The 24,172-nt window shown below is 53.5% G+C and overlaps 2 protein-coding genes across 3 annotated transcripts in view; one reads left to right on the top strand and one right to left on the bottom strand.

Annotated features, from left to right (window-relative positions):
* The first annotated feature begins 600 nt into the window (after positions 1-600).
* On the top strand, positions 601-18,281 carry PYGB (glycogen phosphorylase B). The gene is given in 26 exon segments (XM_086626390.1): positions 601-843; positions 3,149-3,250; positions 5,131-5,209; positions 6,080-6,183; positions 7,591-7,722; positions 10,296-10,407; positions 11,465-11,547; positions 12,488-12,520; positions 12,522-12,581; positions 12,583-12,618; positions 12,955-12,978; positions 12,980-13,048; positions 13,176-13,226; positions 13,228-13,293; positions 13,295-13,324; positions 13,455-13,562; positions 13,565-13,620; positions 13,968-14,133; positions 14,846-14,917; positions 15,051-15,195; positions 15,749-15,807; positions 16,148-16,289; positions 16,639-16,846; positions 17,294-17,428; positions 17,618-17,684; positions 17,964-18,281. Coding segments are annotated over 26 exon segments (2,535 nt in total). The 3' UTR covers positions 18,117-18,281.
* Positions 18,282-20,855: 2,574 nt separating this feature from the next.
* ABHD12 (abhydrolase domain containing 12, lysophospholipase) overlaps positions 20,856-24,172 on the bottom strand; it is a 56,342-nt gene continuing 53,025 nt past the window's right edge. For both annotated transcript variants that reach the window (XM_086631794.1, XM_086631795.1), the window contains 6 exons: positions 23,948-23,985; positions 23,676-23,755; positions 23,213-23,295; positions 22,458-22,536; positions 22,043-22,170; positions 20,856-21,542 (listed from right to left, as the gene is read on the bottom strand). In XM_086631794.1, coding sequence (XP_086487920.1) covers positions 21,503-21,542; positions 22,043-22,170; positions 22,458-22,536; positions 23,213-23,295; positions 23,676-23,755; positions 23,948-23,985 — 448 coding nt within the window. In that variant the 3' untranslated portion in view covers positions 20,856-21,502. The remainder of the gene's footprint in view (positions 21,543-22,042; positions 22,171-22,457; positions 22,537-23,212; positions 23,296-23,675; positions 23,756-23,947; positions 23,986-24,172) is intronic.

Raw genomic sequence — 24,172 nt, forward strand, 5'->3', positions numbered from 1 at the left:
GTACTGACAATAAACCCCAATTCAAAATGAAAACATGGTGGTGGTGGTGATGGTGGTGTGACTGTTAGCACCAGAGCCCGCAGGGTGGGTGGGTTGAGAAATGAGTTCCCTGATGCCATGCTTGTCCCCTCATGCCATCCCAGTCCCTTCACCATCCCCATCACCCCTCCACCATCCCCACATGCCATCCCTGTCCCCTCAAGCCATTCCCATGCCCACGCACCATCCCAGCCCCTCATGCCATCCCCGTCCCCTTGCACCATCCCAGCCCTCTATTGCCATCCTCAGCCCTACACGCCATCTCCGTGCCCATCAGCCCGCCCCCGCCGCCACCCCGGTCCCGAGCCAGGGGCGGGCCGACGGTACGGGGCGGGCGGCGGGGTGGTGCCAGCCCCGCCCTTCGCCCGGTGCCGCGGCCCGTCCCGGCGCGGACGGGTCGGACGGGGCGGACGGCCGTTCCCCTCACCGGGGGCCGGGCTGCGCGCCAGCCGTGCGGGGCCCCGCCTCGGCGCGGGGACGCAGGCGCAGGCGCAGTGGCCGCGGCCCCGGCTGCGGCAGAGCCAGAGCCGGCGGCGGAGCTGGTTGGGCGGCGGCGCAGGGATGGCGGCGCCGCTCAGCGACGGGGAGCGGCGGAAGCAGATCAGCGTGCGGGGGATCGCGGGGCTGGGGGACGTGGCGGAGGTGCGCAAGAGCTTCAACCGCCACCTCCACTTCACCCTCGTCAAGGACCGCAACGTCGCCACCCCCCGCGACTACTACTTCGCGCTGGCGCACACGGTGCGCGACCACCTGGTGGGGCGCTGGATCCGCACCCAGCAGCACTACTACGAGCGGGACCCCAAGGTGAGCCCCTCCGGCCCCGCCGCGGGGGGAGCCGGGCCCCGGGGGTGCGGGCGCAGCCGCTGCGCCGTCCCTGCGGGCCCCGCGGGTGTCTTCGTGTCTCCCTGACGGGTGCCGCTGCGGATGCGGCCCGGGGGCATCCCTGCGGTCGTGTCCGTCTCGTGCACCTCGCCGTGGCAGCGTCCCCTTGGGCATCACCGCAGCCGGGGCTCCTTGCCATGGCTGTGTCCCTCGTGCACCTCAGCATGGCTTCGTCCCCGTGGGCATCAGCACAGCCATATCCTTCCCATGCAACCTGCTCTGGCGGTTTTCCCATGGGCATCACCGTGGCTAATTCCCTCACGTGCATCTTGCCATGGCCAAGGCTTCACACACCTCATTATGGCCATGTCCCTGAGGGGTATCACCATGGCGGTGTCCCTTGCTCACACATCTTGCCTTGGCTGCATCCCCATTGCTTCTTTGCAGCCCTGTCTCAATGAGCCTTGCTGCAGCCCTCACTCCCTCGGGCATCCCACGACTGTGACTCCCTGCACCTTGTCATGACCATGTCCCCTGTGATCCCTCTGTGAGTGTGTCCTCACATGGGCCTTGCTGCTGCCAGCTCCTCTGCACCCTTCACCGCAGCCATGTCCTGCACTTGCACCACTGCGGTGGTGTCCCCTGTGGGCATCATCACCTCCATGTCCCAGCACATGCCTCAGCACAGCCATGTCCTGGCTTTGCACCTGCAGAGCCCACAGGTGGCTCAGCTTTGAGGCTGGAGAGGAGTTTCTGGCCTTGTGCAAACCAGGCAAACTCTCCTAGGTCACCAAACCCAGGGAGTCCATGGTTCCCCGGGGGACTTGGAGGCTTGCGTGCCCTCTGGAGCGAAGCAAGGGCCTGCTCCTTCCTTTCCTGCCCACTTGTCAAGTCAGGCCAGTGATGCTGGAGATGTTGGGGGCTGCAGGATGTTATTCAGCCCTAATCCTTTTGAATTAAGAGCTGATCCAGCACTTCACTGGCGAGCCCCGGAGGGAAGGTGTGTACTAGAAAAGGCACGTACTTTCCCAGCGTGCAGGCATCTGCCTCCCCAAGTCATCTCTTTTCTTGGGGTTATGAATATTGCCTTGACAAAAGAAACAAACTCCGCTTTCACGCTGGTACAGCTGCACGCACGCTGGGAGTTACGCCAGTGCGTGGAGCTCTCCCTTTTACCCTTACTCACGTAAATACGGTGTGATCTGTGTTGCTGCGCTAACAGAAGGGATTCTACCGATCCCATAAAGGTTAAGAGGAGCTTGGAGTAGGTTTGCTTGCTGTCCCCTGCACTTAGATTTTCACTTGAAAGACATCCCTGCAGGAGACTCAGAGGAGCAGGGTATTTATGCAATTGTGCGATGTGTTCAGTCTTTCCGATGAGCCCCAAGGAACAGATGGACCTTTCTGGACTCCCAGCAGAGGTGGCAGAGCGGGTAATCCTGCTGCTTAGCATGTCTCAAGGCTATCAGGGAAAGATCCCAGCAATGAAAGAAGTTCAAGGGGAAGCACGATTTAAAGTCAGGCTATTGCTCTGTTAAGAATTCCTGTTTATTTATAGAAAACATCTATAGTGATAAATCTGAGTGAGGGAAGAAGTTTGCATAGCATGCTTCTCATCCTACAAACAGGCTTTCATTAGCATTCGTGGCACAGGCACAGCTCCTCTGGAACTTGGAAGGTCACCGCAGAGCAGCCTGTCTTGCACAGATGTGCTGGGAACCCTGCCACCCATGGGACAGTTTGTTCAACCGAGTGACATGAGTGTGAAAAACTCGGCACAGGGAGGACAGGAGGATCCGTGTGATAGGAGCACTGGAAAATCCCTAGTGGGAAGGGGCCTGGCCCAGAGCCTGGCTGGTGTGTGTGGGGTGGGGGGCTCGCTCTGGGTTTTCAGGAGGGTCTGGATCAGCCTCAGCTCAGCATGGGAAAATTTCAAAAGCCCAGTGTAAGCATCACCTCAAGTGAGCTTGACAGTGTATAAATATACCATTTGGCATCCAAGATAATTCTTGCCCCAAGTTAATTAGGGAAACACTTAACAGGCAACGAGATTTTTCTATAGAAGGCTGTTGGCAGGGAGAGGCGCAGCTGAGGGTTGGCTCACATGCTGCCTGAGATCCTTCTGACAAACAAACTGCCGTGTGTGGTGTTCAGGAGCAGGCACCAAGAGCCTGTTTGGGAAGATGTCCCTGCTCTGGAAAGCATTTGAGTCTACTTTTAATTTGAAGCAACGCTGGTGAAAGCGAAGTGCTGTGCTGTGTGTAAGCATCTTGCTTTGCCTCCCCAGCGCATTTACTACCTGTCCCTGGAGTTCTACATGGGCCGTACCCTGCAGAACACCATGGTGAACCTGGGCCTGCAGAACGCTTGTGACGAAGCCATTTACCAGGTGAAGTCTTGGGGTACCGGGGTTCCCCTGAGGAAGTGGCCAAACTTTTCTACACAGAGGGCTGGGTATCTTTATTTCTCAGGGCTTCTTCCTAAGGATGTTATTTTGACTAAATGAAGTGAGACTTGGCTCTCTGTTAGTGTTTTTCATTCCCTAGAGAAGACCATAGGGAGACCTTGAGGTTCCTTGAGTTTTGGAGTATGGTTTTCTCGAACCATCATATTCCTGTAGTGGCTGGGAAAATCCAGAAAAGTACCCAGAAAGCAACACCCAGTATCCCAAAAGACTCGGGAATCTCAGGCTGCAAATAGCTTTCCATTCCTAGGAGAGATGATGGCTCGTCATGCGATAAGTAGTCTGACGGGGAGGCTCAGCCAGAAGGGGAAACTGGAGCACCAAAACACTAAATTACAGTTCACATATGCAGGTACACAAGGCACTGCAGCAGCGCTGCCAGGTAAAAGTGAATCACTGGGAAGGAAGAAGGGAAGAAATCGTTTTCTTGGGTTAAAATGTCGTCGGATGAGTTCAAACTGGAAAAAGCACAGCAGAGTACCATCAAGGCAAACAAATGCGATGCCATCATTGCTTAAGCTTGCAGCCATCTCTGCAGCAAAACAGTTACCTTTTTGACAGAGTATGAGTTTTTGGGCTTTCTTACCCAAAAGCTTTATTTCCCTCCTCCTCTTCCCTCTCGCACCACCGGATCGATCCGTGTTACACTTTCTAGCAGAAGTTGGGCTCTGTCAGTCTCTTAAAATGAGGAGCTGATTGCTGATGAAATATCCTGGCTGATATTTTCCCTGCCAAGGGACGAGGAAGGATTTCCAAGGAGGGACCTGACACATTTCCTCTCTGAGGTGTCATGCCTTAGAAGGCAGGCTGTTTTTTTTCAAGGAGCATCCTCAAGTCCCTTTGCAAAGCATTTTCCACGTGTTGATTTGGCTCGACATGCAAGCAGAGGCTTCTCTCGCTGTAGCCTCTGATATGTGGAGCTTGTCATGGCCAGTGGCCAGCTGGGATGGGAGGTGTCAGCCAGCATGGCTCTGTCACTGAGAGAATTCACCTTGGTTTTCATGACCATGTCACACTGCATGAGGCTTTCCCAGCTTGTGGTTGCAGACCACTAGAAGCACTGCGAGAGTGGTTTAGGGAGCAGCCATGGTGTGGGCCTGACTCCCCACTGTCTTCCCTGGCACTGAGGTGAGATACTGCTGCCCACCAAGAGGCAGCATCTCTTGACTCCTGGAGAGTCCTTGCTGCTGGCACGCTTAGCCTTCATCCGGCAGCAGCCCTCAGGCTGGAGAACAAATGGCGTTAGAGATGCAGCAGAGGAGACAACCACTTCCAGCCACGGACTCCGGCCAAGGAACTTGGTGGCAGGCTGGGCAGGATGCAGGAAGGCACGGAGTGGAATAGCTAACCAGCTGCCAGTGTGGTCGTGCCCTTCCTCAGGGACTGGGCAGGTGTGAGCAGAGGGGCGATGCACACACCCAGGCAGGGTTCAGCAGTCCCTTGCGTGCCAAGGTGGCTGTTCGCCATCCTGTCTCCAGCAGCGAGTTCAGTAGAAGGGCCTCTTGGCGTGAGGGGCTGCCAGGACACGAGTGTTTTGTTTGAGGTCTCTAAGGAAACCTAGTCCATGGAAGGCAATGTTTGATGGTGGGCTAAATTGTTTTCCCATTAGTTGGGCTGCCCAAGGACCTGAGGCTGATGAGATACTTTGTGGGGAAGGGAGAGTGGGGGCATGTAGCAACCCTCGCAGGTTTAATTTCCTGTGGTGTGGGTTGTTTTGGGATCTGTGTTTTGCCCTCCTCAAAGAGCAGCCCCAGGGTGTGGGCTTCGGGTGCTGACATGTTCTGTTGTGACTCTTTCCCCAATAGCTGGGTTTGGACTTGGAGGAGCTGGAAGAAATCGAAGAAGATGCTGGGCTGGGAAACGGAGGCCTGGGCCGCCTGGCAGGTAATATGGGGAGAGGGGAGCCCCTTCCTCGCGCAGAGCACACAGGGACTGAGGGTGGCGTGCCTGGAGGCTGTCACGTCCTCACTGCCAGCACCGCAGTGGGACAGTGTGCAGACATCAGCCTGCATTTGCCCTGTAGCCCTTCGGCAACATAGTGCCTTCCTGTCTGCTCCTGGCTGGCCAGAAGTGAGCCCCCTCCCCATTGAGAGCATCCAGGAGCCATAGTTGTGTAGTCTGCGGCGCAGGAGGTGGGGCTGCGGCTGAAAGAGGCTGTCTGGAGCCTTTCTCCTCACCTCCCTGCAGAATGTCTCACTTCTCAGCAGCGCTCGAGCAGCTCTCACGTAGGCAGATTTTTTGGCTGCTATTTCAGTCTGCCTGTCCCACGGGACTGCCGGAGACGAGAGCTCCCCAATGCCATGGAAATGCCGGGGATGATCTTTACCAGAGCTTCCCTGGACTGAGGGCTGGAAGAGTTTGCTTTGACAGAGGTAATAGCAAAGTAGCTGGTGGAGCACTGAGTTGAGGTCAGAAGCTGTGCTTTACCAGGCGGGCAGGCTTAGAGCAAGGTATGGGCACCTTGGGCAAGTTTAGAAGAGCTCTCACTGCAACAAGGCTGGATTTGGGTTTTTGGTGACTTGTTCTTGTTACCAGCGACTTTGGGGTGTTCGTGGTGGCTCAGCAGGACATGTGTGGGGTCCTGCTGCAGGCTGTGCCCTCTTTCCCTTCTGCACACAGATTTCCTTTGAGTAATAAATGTTTCCAGCAGCATCAGTGTGGCAGCTCCTCACCCTTGTGCACATCACACCATAGCAGGTGCAACGAGCGACGGGTGCGGTTCCTTGCAGCATGACCATGCCTCTGCTCTTCCAGCTTGCTTCCTAGACTCCATGGCCACACTGGGGCTGGCGGCATATGGTTACGGCATCCGCTACGAGTTCGGTATCTTCAATCAGAAGATCATCGGTGGCTGGCAGGTACATTGGCAAACTCAGGTCACTCCTTCTCCTTCTGTTTCGTGCTGCAGTGGCCGCCTCTGCCTGTGGACAGGGCTTGTCTACACAAACGGTGCTGCGGTGCCTTGGGCTGTTCATAAATTGGGCTTTTGAGCCCATCACCTGGCTGCTGCTAAATGGGCTGTCACTTCATACCGCTTGTGCTGACCCTAAGGCTCAGCATTAGGGGTCTCTCTGCCTGAGCAAAGAGAAATGGTGAGGGCAGTGGGGGACGTGTGTGGCAGGCACTCACCCTGGGACACATGCAAGCTCATCCATGTCAGTGACCAGGCTGGCAAGATGGTGTTGGAACTGCAACAACCTGAGAGAGTCCCATCCGGCCTGGCAGGGAGTGGGCAAGGAGTCAGGCTAAGGATGGAGATGTGGCTGAACACCTAATGAAGGTGTCTGGTGGAGGATGAATTTGAAACATGATGGAACACATGCAAGTGCCTGGGGTGCTGCTGCCCCTGTGGGTTCCCTGGGAGGCTGGCAGTTGGGGCTTACACAGGGATTCTTCTGTAGCATTAATGGTCGTAATATTTTGTGAATGAAAATAAGCTAAAAAACTGCCCCAGCTGGTAGTTTTCCCTAGTGTATGTCTGGAAGTGGTTTCCATTAGGAGACCTGCCTTGCTTCTAAGCATAAAGAACCTTTTTTCCTTTTAAAATATCTCTCCATAAGTCAGGAAGGGTGAGAGGTTTGAGGATTGTTTTTTCCTCCTCCACAAAGAAGCTGTAATGCTAGGCCCTATAAATGGTGAAAATGGGGAAAACAGCATCCACTGTAGTTGGCTTAACGTTACCTAAAAAAGAACAGGGGTGGTGGCGATGCTGGGTTGTGGCTCAGACCTGCCCCCCGCCTGGCAGAGAAATGCCTGCAGGCACAGAGCATCTTTCCAAGTGCCTCAGCCTCTCTGGTTTCTGGTGCCCACCAGCCTTGGTGGCTCTGCTGAACTCGCTTCACTCCCGTTGGTGCTGTTATGAGCAGGGAGGAGGAATCGTCTCTGTCAGAGGGCAGGGAACCTAGCAAGACCTGGGTTACAGGGGGTGGTTTGTGGCCTGGAACATATATTCCACATATCCCGCTGTCATGATCAAACTGGATGTAAAGCCCTCGAGATAGACTGAGTGCACAGGTCTGGGCAGTCTGGGTGGTTTAAACCTGTACAGCTCTGCAAAGTGCAAAGAAGCTGATGTATTTACACCAGCTGGGATGCAGTCATCTGTGTTTCGAGAAGCCCAGTTGTCCTCTAGAGGCCTCTGCACATCCATTTTTAAAGCCAGCTTACTAAAGCTTTGCTTTGAAAATGGCCTCCCTTCTGAGAGTCTAGTTTAGCCTTTACTTGGAGACATGAACCATCACTTGAACCCCGTTTGCCTCTTTTAGGTGGAGGAGGCCGATGACTGGCTACGCTATGGCAATCCCTGGGAGAAAGCTCGGCCAGAGTACATGCTCCCCGTGCACTTCTACGGCCATGTGGATCACACCCCAGAGGGTGTGAAGTGGATCAACACCCAGGTACCAACATCTCACTTAGTGCTGGACTGGGGGAGGACAGGCCAGGGTAGTGTGGAGGGCACAATCTGTCCCCAGGCTCCCTGAGGTGATCAGACTTTGCTTCTCTCCCAGTCTGGCAAAACCCTCTCTACTACCCTTGCAGTTACGAAGGTGACTTCGTTGGCTATGGCTGCAGCAGGATTTGAGGAAAAAGAGAGGTGACATTCAGTCACAGCCATAACTTCAGATCAGTTGGTTCCTCCTTCTCTACTGATCCCCAGGCTGAAGCTCCACAGTCTTGCATGCATTTATGTCAGAGGAGGACTGTATCTCCAGCAGCTGTGCTAGGCTACTTCTGCGCTGCTCCTGGCTACCGCTCACTCAAACCCAGTAGTTTTGTAGGTGGTTTGAGTGAGCGGTAGCCAGGAGTAGCGCTGCTGCTGTGGGTGGAGGTTCATCTCATGGAGTGGCCATGGAGCAATCCCGTGGGTGTTTAACTCCCATGATCAGAGCAAGTTCCTCTTTCCCGCCTGCCTGATGGGTAGAGTGCTGTCGGGGGAGGCTGGAAGCGTGGTTTCAAGTCTTCAGTCTGCCCGGAGGCCTTGTTTTGTGGCCTCATGGAGACCAAACACTTCTTCAACCTCCCACAGCTGGGAGGTGATGCTGTGCTTCAGGAGGACGTGCCTGCTCAGAACACAGGCTGCTGCATCGTGAATGCATTCCAGCCTTACAGCTGAGGGAGGCATTTCAAGAGGCACAGATTTGTTAAGAGGACTGAAGATGTTTCAGCCTCTCCTGTCTAAACACTGGCCAGGATGGAGGAAGGAAGGACTGTGAATTTCTCTGTGATTCAGGGACATGACCTAGCCTTGTTCCCATGATGTTCAAGGGTCTCTCAGCCTGATGAGCCAGCTCTGTCCATCTGAGGAGCACACAGTCATAAAGCCAAGCCATTCTTTTCAGCAGCAAGAGCTGAAGCTCAGTTGCAGAGTCGCCTGGACCCGCTCAGAGGAGAAAGAAACCAGGTCCTTTTCCAGGGACCCTGGTTGTCGAAGGCTGTGCAGTGACCTAGGCTGTTCCCAGAACACATACAGAGCAGGGGTTCGACACCACAGCGTAGAGGCACTGTGCCAGAGCTTTTTGGAAAAGCAGACATCCACCTGGGGAGCGAGTGCCACTGCCTTTCCATGTGCTCCTCTTCTGACCCTGGCAGTAGTCTGGGGTTTCAGGGATCTCAAGCAGTGCAGTGGAAACACTGCTGCCTACAAGGAGGTGAATTTTCAGATAGTGCCTTTAAGCGAACAAGTTGGAAAGGCTCAAAAAAGCCAAAGGCAGAGTCTCCAAATATAGCACCGCTCAGTTCATGTGATGTGTGCCCCAGTCCCATGGCTCAGGAAGGGCAGGCTTTCTGCCTTTTTCCATGTTCGGAGCTGGTAATAGCAGCTGTGAGAGCCTGAGCCCTTGCTGATTCTCCCAGAGGGAGGTGTTGCTGACGCCAGCACAAAGAGGCTGTTCAGGGCCAACGTGCTGATCTGCTTGGGTTTTCCCTGCCCTGTGAGCACAGTTCCTTCAGTTCTCTGCTGCCTCCTGCATCTCTGCGTGGGACAGCCTCTGGCTGTGGGGCTGTCATGCCAGTGCGCACCGACACGTTCAGGAGGATGCCGGCTCCTTTTGCCAGTGTCAGAGAGGTGGCCAGGGCTCCGTGCTGCAGGATCAGGGCCTTGCTCTGCAAGCACGTTCAGCTCTGCTGGCATAAGCCCTCAGCCTCTTTGTTCCACACTGAGGTCTGGGTGCCTTGCCTTGCTGCTTGGCAGGTCTAGAGGCACGAAGATGTTGGCGCAGCAGTGAGCTGGAGCACGCAAGCTTGGAAGCACACCCGTGCCTTGCCTGGCTAGTGTAATCTGAGCTGGGAGCCCCAGCGTTACTCACTGTAGCCGTATGTGCAGCATCCTGAGGCTTAAGCATCATCCATAGACTGCACTAAGAGTTTTGCACTCATGTTCAGTTTGGGTGCTGGAGATCTCAGTGGATTTACCCAGACAGTTTCAACAAACCTTAACCATTGGGTGAATTGCTCTGGGAACGGGTGCTGTGGTAGTAGAGTTTGGTCCTGGCAGGCTGCAGAAAGCTAACAGGCAGTATTCGGGCTGTGGAGTTTAATCCCAGATGCAAACAGAAAGGTCCCAGCTGCCCTGGCCCTATCCCAGCACAGACAGAGTCACAGTGGCCAGCTGAGGATGCTTGCAGTGCTCTGGTGAATAAATAATAGGTATGCCAGTTGGTATAGGAAGGTCATCAGGTTGCTTGCATCTCTCTTTTACATTTAATTGAGGGACTTTTAACTCCAGTTTGTCAGTAAAGCTCAAGACAGCTCTACTTCTCCTAGTAGTGCTTTGCCAGTGGGTGCTGGAAGTGCCCATGATAGCAGGGAAGTCTGTGAAGCTCAGCAAGTGTGTTTTAGTGAGGTGAGATCCTTACCACAGCCTGGAGTTGTCACTGTCCTCTGGATTCTTCCTGTAGAGGTTTCAGCCACTTTCCCACCTTCTCTGAGGCCACTGTGCTGCTAACCAGAGGGGAATACTGTCCTTTTGCAGATTGTCCTTGCTATGCCTTATGACACACCAGTGCCAGGATACAAGAACAACACTGTGAACACCATGAGGCTGTGGTCTGCAAAAGCGCCCAATGACTTCAACCTCCAAGAATGTAAGTGCTATCCCTCCGCTGCCTCTCTTCCGGCCAGGCTGGGACACAGTTGTTCCTGTGTGCATAGCACCTGGCACAGCACTCTCCATCTGGCCTGCTTTATCCATACCTCCTGGCTACCTCCAAAACACAGCCCTGTGCGCGCATCCACGGATCACAGTACGTCCAACCACTTTCAGAGCACCAGGTCACCCATCTGTGCTCCTTCCATCCCCATCACACTTACCATGCTCTCAAAAGCTGCCCTATGCCTTGCCCAAGTGATAGACCACCTGCCACTGTGTTTTCCACGTCACCAAATGAGCTTCAAATCCACACTTGCCATGGAGGGTCATGTCTGTGCAGCATCATCCCCCAGTGCTGAAGGAAAAGAGCAGCACAGCCCACTTTACTGTTGGTTTCCTTGGGTTTACCTGTGACCTCTCTGGGGAATTTTTCAGGCTCTAATTGTAGCACTGAAGAGCGACCACAGGGCAACTAACATACTGAGTGCCAGTGCTAGGCTGTACAGAAGAAGAGGTTTTAGACCAGACTGATTGGATTTATTCCTCCATACTGGCAAGTGCAGAGATGTGTGTGCCCAAGCAGCCCTGCCAGGAAAACTTGTGTGAGACAAGGGGTGGTGGCTCTTGAGTCCTCATAATGTCTCCTGAATCCTTGATTCGCAGTGGCAAGCTGGTTTTGGATGAGCCTTTTGTACCCTTTAGGAGTTAGTGTGATTGCAGTTTTGTGCTGCCCCATTTCTCCTTAGTCCTTAAGCAAGATGGCTGGTTACTCGCTTCCTTTTTTGCCTTCTCCAGCTATCTGCTTCAGTTTCTGTCTGTCCTTCCTGATGTGTGGAGAAACTTCATGCAGATGTGCCTTTCTCTTATCCCATCTCCTCCTGTCTCTCTGGTGCTTTTCACACATGTACATTCCCATTCTATTCCATTAATAACAGCCTGAATGTTTCCTGTTACAAATCTTTCTGTGAGAGATGAGGGAAAAGCGCAGTGTCAGGGACCTGCCTGAACCTCTACAGTGCTGCAGTGCTGTGTTTATTTCTCTCTCGCTGCAGTCAACGTAGGTGACTACATTGAGGCGGTGTTGGACAGAAACCTGGCAGAAAATATATCCAGAGTCCTGTACCCCAATGACAACGTGAGTGATCCTCTTGCCTCTCTTTCCTGCTGCTCGGGATCGTCCTTCCTGTAGTTGTATCACCTTGTTTGCAAGCTCTGGAAGGTCATGGCCACCTGATGTTTATTTTTCTGGTTTGAGGATTCTTAATACAACAGGTTGGCCCCGTAATTCTCAGTGAACAGACACAACTCTGCTGGCTCTAGAGAGTCTCAGCTGACTGATGGCAGCTGCGAGTCTGGACCATATTGTATAGCGTGCTGTGTTCCGTGCTGCAAGGGATGGGAAGGCATGTTACTCCTTCAGATTCAAGGCAGTTTCCAATTGCATGACTTAACCTTTTGCAAAAGTGAGTTGTACATTTCAGAGGTGGCCATGAGGGGACACTCTTTTCCAGCCCCAGTTCAAGGGATTTCTCACTGCAGGGACTGTCTCAGGCCATGCACTCACTATGCACTGGATCCGAAAGGGAAGAACCCTCATTATCTAGTCATGGATTAGCATCTGTACTGGAAAAGCTCATCTCCTGCACTTTACCCCCCACTCTCTCATTGCTGCTGGTGTTTTAAAATAGACCAGCGTGATGTGTAGCATGCATGGGAGGCAGCTAGTGTGTCCAGAGACACTGTCTCCCTGGCTGTTGCAGGGAGTCTAAAGTCCTGCAAAGGGTCTTGCAGTGAGGGAGGCAGCTGCACTTTGCTCTGTAGAAGTAGTATGGATGGGACAGGTTCTGTTGCCCTCTGGAGGCAGCCGTTTGGGATGCTGAGCTACTTCTCTAGTCCCTACAGCTGCTGCCTCATCAGAGGCAGTATGAGGAACATCCACATTTGCCCTGATGAGGTCCTGAACCTGTGAGGCCTCTTGGGAAGTGTGTCAGCATGTTTAGGGAGCATCTCCAGGGATTTGGCTGCCAGCTGGGGATGGCAGCTGCTGTTCCCCACTTGCAGTTCTTTGAAGCAAGGAGCTGCGGCTGAAACAGGAGTACTTTGTGGTCGGCTGCTACCCTCCAAGACATCATCCGCCGCTTTAAGTCCTCCAACTTTGGCTGTCGAGACCCCTGTGAGAACATGCTTTGAAACCTTCCCAGACAAGGTGAGTTTGGTGGGTAGAGAGAGTCTGGGGCATTTCAGCCAGACCTGCCTGTCATCAGGGAGAGCAGGATGCTCAGGACCAGATGGGGGCACGTATGCAAAGACCTGGCGATTTGCGTTGAAAAACTGGGTGATCTCTGGGCCTATTTTCCCAGGGAAAAAATTGCAATTTGGGGCAAAACTTACAAAGGTTGAATAGCTCAATTCCTGGGAGGTATTTCTGGGATGCGGCCAGGAGAAGAGGCTTGGGGCTGACCTCACCTCAATCCGATGTGTGCAGGACCACTGTCCTGATCCTATCCCTACCAGGACTGAGCCCAGAAAGTCTGTGTTGCAGGTGGCTATTCAGCTAAATGACACCCCACCCTGCCCTGTCCCATCCCAGAGCTCATGCGGATCTGGTAGATGTGGAGAAGGTGGATTGGGACAAGGTAAGCAAAGCCGGGAAGTCCATGCTGAACCTTGCAAGGGACAGAGCTGCTGTCCTGTCCTCATGTGGGGTTTCCTTTCTCCTCCTGGCCGGGGCACCCAAGCGTTAACCTGCCATCTGTAACGCAGGCCTGGGAGATCACAAAACGGACCTGTGCCTACACCAACCACACTGTGCTGCCCTGAAGCCCTGGAGCGCTGGCCAGTCTCCATGTTTGAAAAGCTGCTGCCACGTCACCTGGAGATCAATTTACGCCCTCAACCAAATGCACCTGGACGTAAGGGACTGGGCTGGTCACACGCTGTGGGAACTCTGGGGTCTTGATCTGGCTGCCTTTAGGATGGGAATGCTCCTGGACTCTGTGGCTGGGTTGCTAATGTCCCTCTTTTCTGCCTGCCCGCCTGCAGCGGGTGGCAGCTCTCTACCCAGGGGACATTGACCGTCTCCGGAGAATGTCGGTGATCGAGGAGGGTGACTGCAAACGTATTAACATGGCGCCTCTCTGCGTGATTGGGCTCCCATGCGGGTCAACGGCGTGGCCCGCATCCACTCAGACATTGTCAAGAACTCAGTGTGAGTTGGGGGGACACCAAGGCACCCACCCTCTCCACTCACTGGGGCTTTGCCTGCAAGCCTGGGGGGCTCCCTGGAGCGACTGGGCATCATGGTCTGCTTTGGTTGCCCTGCTGGGCACGGCAGGCTGGGGAGACTGTCTCATTCTTGTGCGTGCCAAGGTCTAACTCCTCCTCCCTTTGGAGATAGTGAAACGCTCGGCATTATGGCTGAGGAAGGGGTGAGAGGCAGTGTAGAGACTTCACACTGATTACAGGAGATCTGCAGAGACTGCCTTGAGTCAGGAGCACATACAGTGAGGGCCCAGCTGAAGCTCCTGGGTGGTTCAGCTCTCTCTGTTTTTCCAGGTTCAAGGATTTCTATGAGCTGGAGCCAGAGAAGTGTCAGAACAAGACAAATGGGATCACGCCGAGGCGCTGGCTCCTGCTGTGCAACCCAGGTCTGGCTGATGTTATTGCCGAGGTGAGTCGCAAGCGAGGGGCTGAGCATGGTCCGTTCATCTCTGATCACCTCGTGGTGTGGTCTGATCAGCGCTGAGGCTAATGCCTGGAGGGTGTAAGTGAGGACAGCCTGGGAGGAGCACGTGTGTTGCACCACATGGGTGTGAGACTAGCTGAGCTTTAAAGTCAGTGATGCAAGAGTTGGCCAAAATAGTTGCAGGAGTTTGGATGTGGTTCCCTGCCCTTGCAGTGGCTCCACACAGCCTGTTGGGCAGTACCATGGCGTGTGGAATGGGGTGTCTGCAGCGTCACAGGCACGAACAGCTCCCTTGGAGCTCCTGCCCGTGTTCTGCCTCCTTTGTTTACCAGGCCCTTTAGCACAGGTTTTTGCTTCACACTGTGACATGCCATAACTGAATAACATCCTGCAATTAAATGTATCTTTATGTCCTGCCCTTCTGTTTCTCCAGCTGCCAGGAGGCCCTGGTACGTGTGCCACGCATCCTCCCTCTAAAGTTCCTAGACAGGGAAGGATTTGTTTGGGTTTTTCCGAGTGCCCTGTTTCCCATGTACCTTTGAGCTACCCAATGACATAAAGAAGTAACCTTGCCCTAAGAAACTGTGCCCCTTTTCCTGGCCAGAGTGCCTCTTTCTGATTCTCAGTGGGACTGTGTCAGCTCTGTTGGGGGAGTGCAGTTGTGGACTGGATGAGGTGTCTCACGGGGTGACATCCCTCTCTGGTTTGTTCTTTTAGAAAATCGGGGAAGCTTTAACACAGATCTGAGCAGCTGAAGAAGCTACTGGATTTCATCAATAATGAGACTTTTATCAGGGATGTGGCAAAGTCAAACAGGTATGTGCACTGGAGTGGGGTGAGGGGAGTAGACTGAAGGCACCATGCTCCCGGGAACATCCCAGCAGCAAACACTCACTTCTGATGCAAGGCCTTGGAACCCGTGCCTGTTCCTCATCAGTTTTTCTTGCCAGGAGAACAAGCTGAAGTTTGCAGCCTACTTGGAGGAGCAGTACAAGGTCAAGATCAACCCTTCGTCCATGTTCGATGTTCAGGTCAAGCGAATCCATGAGTACAAGCGGCAGCTGCTGAATTGCCTGCATGCTATCACTCTCTACAACCGTAAGTCCCGCCTGGGCTGACAGGCATGGGGTGTCCTCCCAGCCTCTCACTGCCAGGGTTCCCATGTAAAGGTATGCCAGCTGGTGGTGAAGGACTCCTGAGCCTAGCTCTGCCCTCCTGTCATGAGGGGTTTCTCTCCAGGAGGGAAGACAATGTCTGAGGGGTCATGCAGAGCTCTGAGGAAGAGGTCACAGCCCACATCTCCTGCCCAGCTGGGTCCCAGGGCCCAGGTAACCCCCCCACCTGTACTGCAGGTGTTAGGACTGACCTGCAAGTTAAAACTCCACTCCCCAGTTTATGCTTGGGGCCCCTAGCCATTCCCAAAGGGAGACAAGTCATTGGAGCTCTGTGTTGTGCTGGCTTGAGTAGTTCTCCAAGGACTTTGCAGCCTGTTTTTGCTCAGCATAGATCCCGCAGATGCCTGGTTGGGCTTCAGGGTCCTGCAAGTTTGCTGGGTCCATGTGACTTGGGCTGGCATCCCAGCCCACCTCTAATGCATGCAATAAACTCTGTCCAGTTTATCTTCACTTCAGTTGTGTTCCTGCTCTTTCAGGCATCAGAAGCAGTCCATCCAAATCCTTCGTGCCCAGGACTATTATGATTGGAGGAAAGGTAACATGTGCTCCAGACTCTGTGCATGCGTGGCTCAGTGGGGATGTGGGGAAGGTGCTGTCCCCTCTCTGGGGCTTTGCCAGGCCCCCTGTAGGTTAGCCAGCACATGTCTGCTGGCAGGCTCTTCAGGAAACACCTTTGTGGACTACTCAGTCCAAAGAAGGCCCCATGCCCCATCACTCTTTCCCTGTGGCTCAGGAATCCCAGTAGGGTGTTTTTGCTGATCTCTGTGAACAGCAGAGGTGAGGCCGAATCTCCCTGTGGTGAGGATCTGCACTGGCACCCTTCATGTTCTCCCTTCCTTAAAAGCCTTCACCTTTTCTGGGCTGCTCTTCTTCAGGCGGCCCCTGGCTACCACATGGCTAAGATGATCATCAAACTCATCACATCCATCGGTGAGGTCATCAACAACGATCCCTATGTGGGGGACAGGCTCAAGGTCATCTTCCTGGAGAACTACCGGGTATCCTTGGCTGAGAAGGGTACGTCTGGTCTTGTGTAAGCACATATCAGGAACCGGGCATGTCCCCGTTGAGCCCAGAAACTGGCTGGCCTGAGAGGTTATCATGGCAGGTCACCTGGCTCTTCCTTAGGAAGGGCCTGAGGGCTCCACACAGGGCAGGAAGCCAGCTTCGTGCAGGAGTGACAACAGCTGCATGGGGCAGCAGCAGGGCTGAGCCTGGCTCTGGCCCCAGAGCCGCACTGTTTGGGCTGAGGTTGAGGTCAGCAGGGCCACTAGCAGATGCCCAGGGTGTTTTGCTGTCCTGGGCCCAAGTTGTGGGGAGCTGTAGTGTGCCATGGATTAACTCCTATCTCTCTTGCACCCGGCAGTGATCCCAGCAGCGGATCTCTCCCAGCAGATCTCCACAGCTGGCACGGAGGCCTCGGGTACTGGAAACATGAAGTTCATGGTGAACGGGGCCCTCACCATTGGTACCATGGATGGGGCTAATGTGGAGATGGCTGAGGAGGCAGGCGAAGAAAACCTCTTCATCTTTGGCATGCGGGTGGAGGACGTGGAGGCCCTGGATCGCCAAGGGTTGGTGCTGGGGAGAGCCCAATGCATGCTAGGGCTTGTCAGATGGGATACAACTCCCAGCTCTGACAGGGAGAGCCATGAGCTCTGGGAGGAACACCCTTCTCCCTGGGCAGCTCTGGAGCAGGAAAAAGCAGGGGCTGGAGGCAGCCTCCACCCTGGGCTGGTCAGTGGATGGTCCATCAAGGATGTCGCCCAGGCAGCTTGCCCATAGCACAGTGGCTGTGAAGGGGATGTGAGCCTGGGTGCAAAGTGTTTCAGGCACTGCAGATGGTCTTGGACCTGCTAGCAGGGTGCTCTGATGAACACAGGCCCAGGAACAAGGCTCCTCAGGAGCAAACAGGACATCCTGCCTGCCCTCCCTGCCCCAGACATGCCAGGTCCTGCTCTCCGGGTGCTGGGCCCCAGGGCAGAGCATCAGTCCCTACAGCCTGTCTCTGCTGGGTGCAGGTACAACGCGCGGGAGTACTATGAACGCCTGCCAGAGCTGCGACAGGCTATCGACCAGATCAGCAGCGGATTTTTCTCCCCTCGAGACCCTGATTGCTTCAGGGACGTCGTGAACATGCTGATGTACCATGACAGGTGCGTCCTGGCAAGCATCCCCTCTGGTGGGCTGCTTTCAGCCTGCCCAGGCCTCCTTCCCAGGTGGCTGGGGTCCCCTCACGCAGAGGCTAAGCCCTGCCCGCAGGAAGGTGTCTATGCTACCTTGTCCCACCAGGCTGAGACCCTTGAGCAGGCAAAACCCTAACCATACTCTGCTTTGGGTTTCAGGTTTAAGGTGTTTGCCGACTATGAGGCGTACATTAAATGCCAAAGCCAAGTGGACCAGCTCTTCAAGGTAGGAGCTGCCCACTACCAAGGGATGGGGTCCTTGGCCATGGCAGTGCAGTAGGGAAACGGCGGGCAGCTGGGATGAGTGAACTCCTGTGGAGCCCTTTTCATGGACACCCCATCGTGGGGCCATGGGGCAGGGCGAGGCAGTTTTGCTGCTTCAGCAGCCCCACACACCACGGTGTTTAAACCGGCCCAGCGTGCACAGCCAGTGCTCTGCAAGGCTGCGAGGTGGGACAGAGCTGCTTGAGAGACTGACTGCTGACATTGCCTCTCCTCTTCCCAGGACCCCCGGGAGTGGACTAAGAAGGTCATCAGGAACATTGCATGCTCGGGCAAGTTCTCCAGTGACAGGACCATCACAGAGTATGCCCAGGAGATCTGGGGTGTGGAGCCATCTGCCACAAAAATCCCCCCACCCAACCTCCCCCGAGATTGATGTGAGCACAGAAGGAAGGCAGGAGTGATAGGTTCCCAACCCAGGAGGCCCCACCTGCATTTCTGTTTCTGCAGAAACAAGGCCTTTCCCTCAGGGGAATAGAAGGATGCTCTGAGGAGAAGCCCTGACTGAGAAACAGGAGCTGGGGGAGAGGAGAAAGGACCTTCTGTTTGTACCCACATATCCAGCCTGCATGTGCTGCATAGTGCTTTTAGTGAGATGACCTCAGATAAGTCTTCCACAGCTGTGCTGTCTGCTCAACAAGGGCTTTCCAACTAAATCCTTCCCTCTCCCCCTGCATGCAGCCTGGCCTGGCCTTCATGACCCTGCCTCATGAGCAGGTTTAGCCAACGGAGTGCGTCTTGCATCCTCCTCCATCCTCCTCCAGTTGGTCTGCCAGCCCCAAGGGCAAGGGAGGGAGAGGTCACTGTCTGCCCTGCTTGTCACCCCCTTCCCCAGTAACATAGAGAAGATGGAGCTGGCTGTTACAGCAGCTGGCCCCAGTTCAGGCACCAATGTCAAATGCTACGTGCCACAAGGGGAAGGAGAGAGGGCCTGGGATCAGCAACTTCCTTGCCACAGAGCTTCCCCCTAGCCTCTTCCCACACCTCTTTGTTAACTAGAAGCCCAGTAACCAAGCCACTCCAGGGATTTTTAGCCTCCATGTCTGCATAGAGAGGGTTGTACCTGCCACTGCCAGCTGTGGGGCTGACCCTGCTGGGACCATAGGCCCCGAGTAGGCTCTTGGTTCTCCAGGCACAGCTGTATGCTGGGTGCTACCAGGGGGTGAATGGTATCACATCTCTTCCGTCCCTCCACAGCTGGGGCATGCTGCTCCATGTGTCCCTCCCGGTGCTGGGGTCAGAGTTTAACACCTGTAGTGCTGTGTAGCACACCAGTACTCCCCTGTGTGACACCAACTCATTAAAAGAACCAGAACACCTACTGGTTTGACTTTGGGCTGACTGGTGACTACTCCATGCTGGCCTTCCCCAGCTGGGGCTTCATGGGATGTGGTCCCCTGCAGCTGGCATGGTGCAGGCATCGTCATGGGGACAACATGCCCATGGCAGAAAGGTCAGTCATGCCAGCGCATGGGGGGTACAGGAGGAAGCTGGTACCAGAGGCTGCACTGGGCTAGCGTGAGCAAAAGCCATTTACCTGAACCTCTGGTGTGATGAGTATATGCACTGAGACGGGGGTTACAGTGTTGGGTTTGCAAACAGCACACAGGGCTCCTGTGTTAGAAGTCCCACAGGCAGCTCCCATTTCCCCCATCCCCAGTGGGGAAGCAGAGCCTCAGCTGCAGCTGATCTACAGGCACAGACCCACTGGGCTCCAGGAAAGCCGCTCACCCAGAGCTGGCAGCAGGCACAAAGACTTGCCCAGGCCCAGCTGCGAGCTCATCTCCCATGCACAACCCTACTGCAGCCCTGCCACACACCCAGCTGACCTGCCCAACTGGGGAAAAAGTCCCAAAAACTGCCAGGGTGAAGGTGATCAGCAGTCAATGCCTTTATTAAAACTACACCACTTTAGATAAACATTTCAGTTTAAATTTCCAAGCATATCTCTGGCCTGCTAACGGGAATGGCGGTGCTGGGATCACCAACACCAGCGGTTCACATGCTGGACCCTCAGCTCTGTCACAGGGGACAAAGGCAGCCAGCCACCCTCTGGCTCAGGCTTCACTTTGCCCCAAGCCAGCTGCCAGCAGCAACATTAGCTGAAATGCGCACATCACTCTCCAGAGCCAAGTAAGCGTTCCTCTGCTGTCAGTGCAATAAATACAAGTGCATCAAACATAATTTAAAGTGGCACAGTTAGCTTATGAGTATCATGGGTCAGAAACCTCAGTGACAACCACGCTATGGCAGAAGAATCTCAGTACAAGAAAAAGCTACTGTCTGCTTTGCAACTAGTATGAGCCAGCAGGTATAACTTGGATGCATGCTGAGCAGTTTACACTACACTGTACAACCCTGAACAGACCCTTCAGCCCAATTCACTCTGAGCACTAGTGACTACACCTACAGCACCCGGTATTGTCTGCACAGACTGACAGGGGAGGCAGGGCCAGGTCACCAGTCAGACACCACAGAGTCAGCACACAGCCCTTTCCAGCTCAATGCGTAGCTCGTCGGTGGCATGAAACAGCCCCTGTTCTAGCCCCAAGCAGGGCAAGGGCATCCCAGAATCTCTTCCCACTTCCCCCTCCTGGACAATGTGCTCCAACCACAGCTGTGAGATGAGCTGAGAAGTGCTACTGGAAGTGCCTGGGATGCCCAGAGATGGCAGGGCACACAGGCATACCACTGCCTGCTTTTAACTACAGAAAAACAGTGTAGCCACCAGGAACAGGAAAACCTGACCTAAAGAGTTAAAAGGCAGGTGAAGAAAAAAACCTGCCCTTCCCACCCAAAGGAAGCACTTGTCTGTCTGGGTATGTACAGGGAGAATGGAAGACATTCATTCCCACATCCTGGGCCCACGTTGTTCATGGAAGAGGGAGATCAAGCAAAAAAAGTAATGTTATGTTTTCCAGCTTAAACTCCCAAGTCTGCAATTTATCTACAGAAGTCACTCCAGTCCTAATAGGAAGTGCATGTGAAGAAAGGGAGGAGCTCCACAGAGGATAGCAGGGATGGGAACAGAAATTATGCTCAGAAGGAAAAGGGTACAGAAAAGATAAAAGGGCAGTAACCTTTTCCATTAAATAAATGTTTGAAAAGGAAGAACAAAAAAAAAATCTTTCATTTTATTTCCAAATGTGTGCAATTAGCCCAACACTTGCAACACATTGTGACTGAAGAGCTAAATAAAAACACCTCTCACCACCTGGATCTTCCGTGTATTTGTAATTACAGCCACTTAGCAAAAAGGGAAGGCAAAACATGTATTTCCTGGAAAGAGAACACCTCAAACTCAAGCGAGACACCTGTGGTATGGAGACACAGCAAAAGCCATTCGCCTATAAATGAGTCTCTACGTGAGCCAAAAACAGCAGCAGTGATTAAAAGTGAAAGAAACACTCTTGGTCATGACACAACGTGTCCTAGGAATGTCTGTCCTCAGCAGTACCACGCTGGATTGGCCAGGCTCTGTTGTGCTTACATTTTTCATGGTTTGATACCGGCTCCTGTTCTGTTTTCATGCCTCCATCCATGTCAAAAAAGAAGACAACAACTTCTTTCTTCTACCATCACAGATGCTGATGCCAGGAGCTGGAGTTGCCAAGGGTACACAACAGGACCGGAGTGGAAATCCCTGACCTCCTCTAGTGCCAGGGATGGAAGAATGGCAGACTGACCCAGAGGGAGCAGGGAGGAAAAAGAGAGAAAGGAAGGAAAGAAAGGAAAATCTCTGTGCTGCCAAACAGCCAGTCTTCAGTGTTGATGTTCATGTTCAGATTTTCCCAGGAATTCCCTGCAAAAGGAAAAGACACAGCAGTGACCCTCAGCTCTCTGACACTCTGATGCACGCTGCAGCCTGCAGGTCTTCCCGTTCTCCTGGGAAATACTAGGGCTCAAGTGCTTGCAGCTACAGGGAACAGCACTGAGCTTTGCTCTCACCCATCAGTGGCTCCCACCAGAAAGGGCAAGCAGAAGTAGCTGCTCTGCAAACTCCTCCTCCAGAGCATCCAGCTCACAGCAGAGATAAGCCAGAGAAAAGTGCTCCCGGCTTTCTGTGGCTCACCTTTCCAAAACCTGCTTTGCAGGGAGGTGAAGAGCTCTGACTTTGTGCTAAACCAGCCCCAGTATCTCACCCACTCTGGAGACCAAACAGATTTTCAGAAGAGCTGCCCAATACAGGCACCTGTTACACATCTCTCTTGCTCCTGGGCACGTCTCACAATGTGCCCCAAAGCCCCAGGCATCAGCCCCCACCCCTAAGCCAGAGGAGACCCCAGTTAGCTAGGCTGTTACCGCAGTATTCGAGGTAGCTCTGGACTCCTGTAGATGTACTTGTGCCGATAGCCAAGGTCTGTGTGGAAGGGAACAAACTGCACCTTGTAGTCTCGGAAACTCCGTGATGTTGCAGCAATGCTGTACAGCTGAGACCAAGGGGACGCAGGTCAGGGACATGTGTCACTCCAAACGAGTCACCCCTGCCAAGCCAGCACTCCTCTCAGAGGTGGGTTATGGGCCCTGGCTTGACCAGCTTTGCTAGCTCTAGCTCCATTTCACCATTGATTTGCTACCCCCAACACCACAGAATTTGTAGCCCCTTCAGGCTATGCATTTCTACATCTTCCTGTTGCTGACTTTTTGCCTGGCTGGGATGTCATTCTATCCACACCAGTTCCTCCCACCAGATCAGTTTGCAGAGCCACATACATACCTTTTTTCCTAGATGAAATGGTACCACCGGGTCATCCTCAGCATGAAGGATGAGCAGGGAGCAGGAAATGTATTTCAGACTGTAAAAGAAACTACAATGTCACAAAGGTTCAGAGCAATCCCATCACACTCTAACACCAACACCCTTGGATTTTCAAGGAAACTGCAATGACAAACATGTCCTGTAAGTCATTAACTGCAGTTCAGATCTTGAAAACACTATTCTCTGGGCACCATTCATTTGATCTATAGAAAACTTACTAGTGAAAGGCACTAGACCAGAGAAAAGTGGCTGAGCCCACTGCAAAGCATCATCCTCCGAGGTCTGGTTTAGTTTCAGTACTGGAAACCAAACTCACAAATACTCAGGCTCTTGGATGAAAGGGTCAGTGAAAACAGACAATGTTATTACATTAAGCAGCGTGGCTTATGCAAACGCACGGCAGAGAAATCTTCTCAGACCTTCAGTGTCCCAGTGCTACTGTTTAACATGTAACACACTTGAAAAACATGGACCGAATTCGCATATCCCTGAGTACTCTCTGTGCTCACCATTAAAAAAGAAAGAGCCCCACAGTGCAAAGCTGTGTTGCACTCAGGGCTGTGAGAGTAACTGAAATCCTTCCAGCAAGTATAACGCTTCAATGAAAAAAAAAAAAAAAAAGAGCAGAGAGTGCAGGCTGATGTCTATCATCCTTGATGCTTGCCATGGATCACTGCAGCCACAGCTGAAACCCTAGCAAAGAGGGAACTCACTTCTCATCATTTGCAAATTTAATTCCACTTGTCGTGATGGGGTCAAGGAAGAACCAGTCAAACCCAGGGAAGTATCTGTATATCTGAGAGGAAAAATTTGCATTAGTGGCAGGCACCAGCAGGACAGTTATACAAACAGCAGTAAAGGGGCAGGCCATTGCCATCCCAGTAACATCTCTTGGCTGTTGGCTGCACTCCCTGCAGTGAGAGCAGAGCCTGTCTTCCCTTCCCTACATTTACTGCCCTTTCTGATCCCAGTTTCTGTTTTTTTTTTTTTTTAAACAGGTTCTGCACATGGCTCATGCTTATTGTACCGGTGCTCCCAGGAGCTGCCTTCAGTGCAGCTCTTTACCCCAACACTTATAAATATCACCGCTGCCCCACAAGTTATGCAGTTAGCTCAGCTGCATCACTTCTGAAGGTTAGTTTCTAAGCGTATAATTACGTGCCACTGTGTACTTGCCACAGAAAAGGGGTGACTCCGTGCCTCCTCTCGTATGTTGGTGAATGGAGATTCCAGTATCAGAGCATCCGGGGGCGTTTCTGAAAAGCCAAAGGCACTGTGCTGAAATGCAGGGGTGCAGATAGCCCCCAGGGTCAGGGGCTGCCTTATGAGACCATCTGTCACCATGGTGCACCAAGGTCAGCCTTGTCACGACCGTGAACACATGGGTAAATCTGGGACGTGAGAAGAATGTGGGCTGGGTGGAAAGAGCATCCACCTGCCAGACTTACCTCTCTCACAAAGACGCCTTACGAGATTTGTTGCAACCCTGGAAAGAAGAACAACAAATGTTTAATCTGGTGCAAGCTCTCTGCAAAGCACCAGGTTCTAGTGGTAGTAGGTGGCAGAGGTACAACTCAACTGCTGTAATGTTGGCCTTGCACACCGTTTGAGATCTGGGCAGCCAGCCCACAATGACTTGGGTTACCACAGGTGTCCCATATCCAACTGTCTCA

The sequence above is a fragment of the Tauraco erythrolophus genome, chromosome 2 (genome assembly GCF_009769465.1).
Source record: "Tauraco erythrolophus isolate bTauEry1 chromosome 2, bTauEry1.pri, whole genome shotgun sequence".
Taxonomy (NCBI): domain Eukaryota; kingdom Metazoa; phylum Chordata; class Aves; order Musophagiformes; family Musophagidae; genus Tauraco; species Tauraco erythrolophus.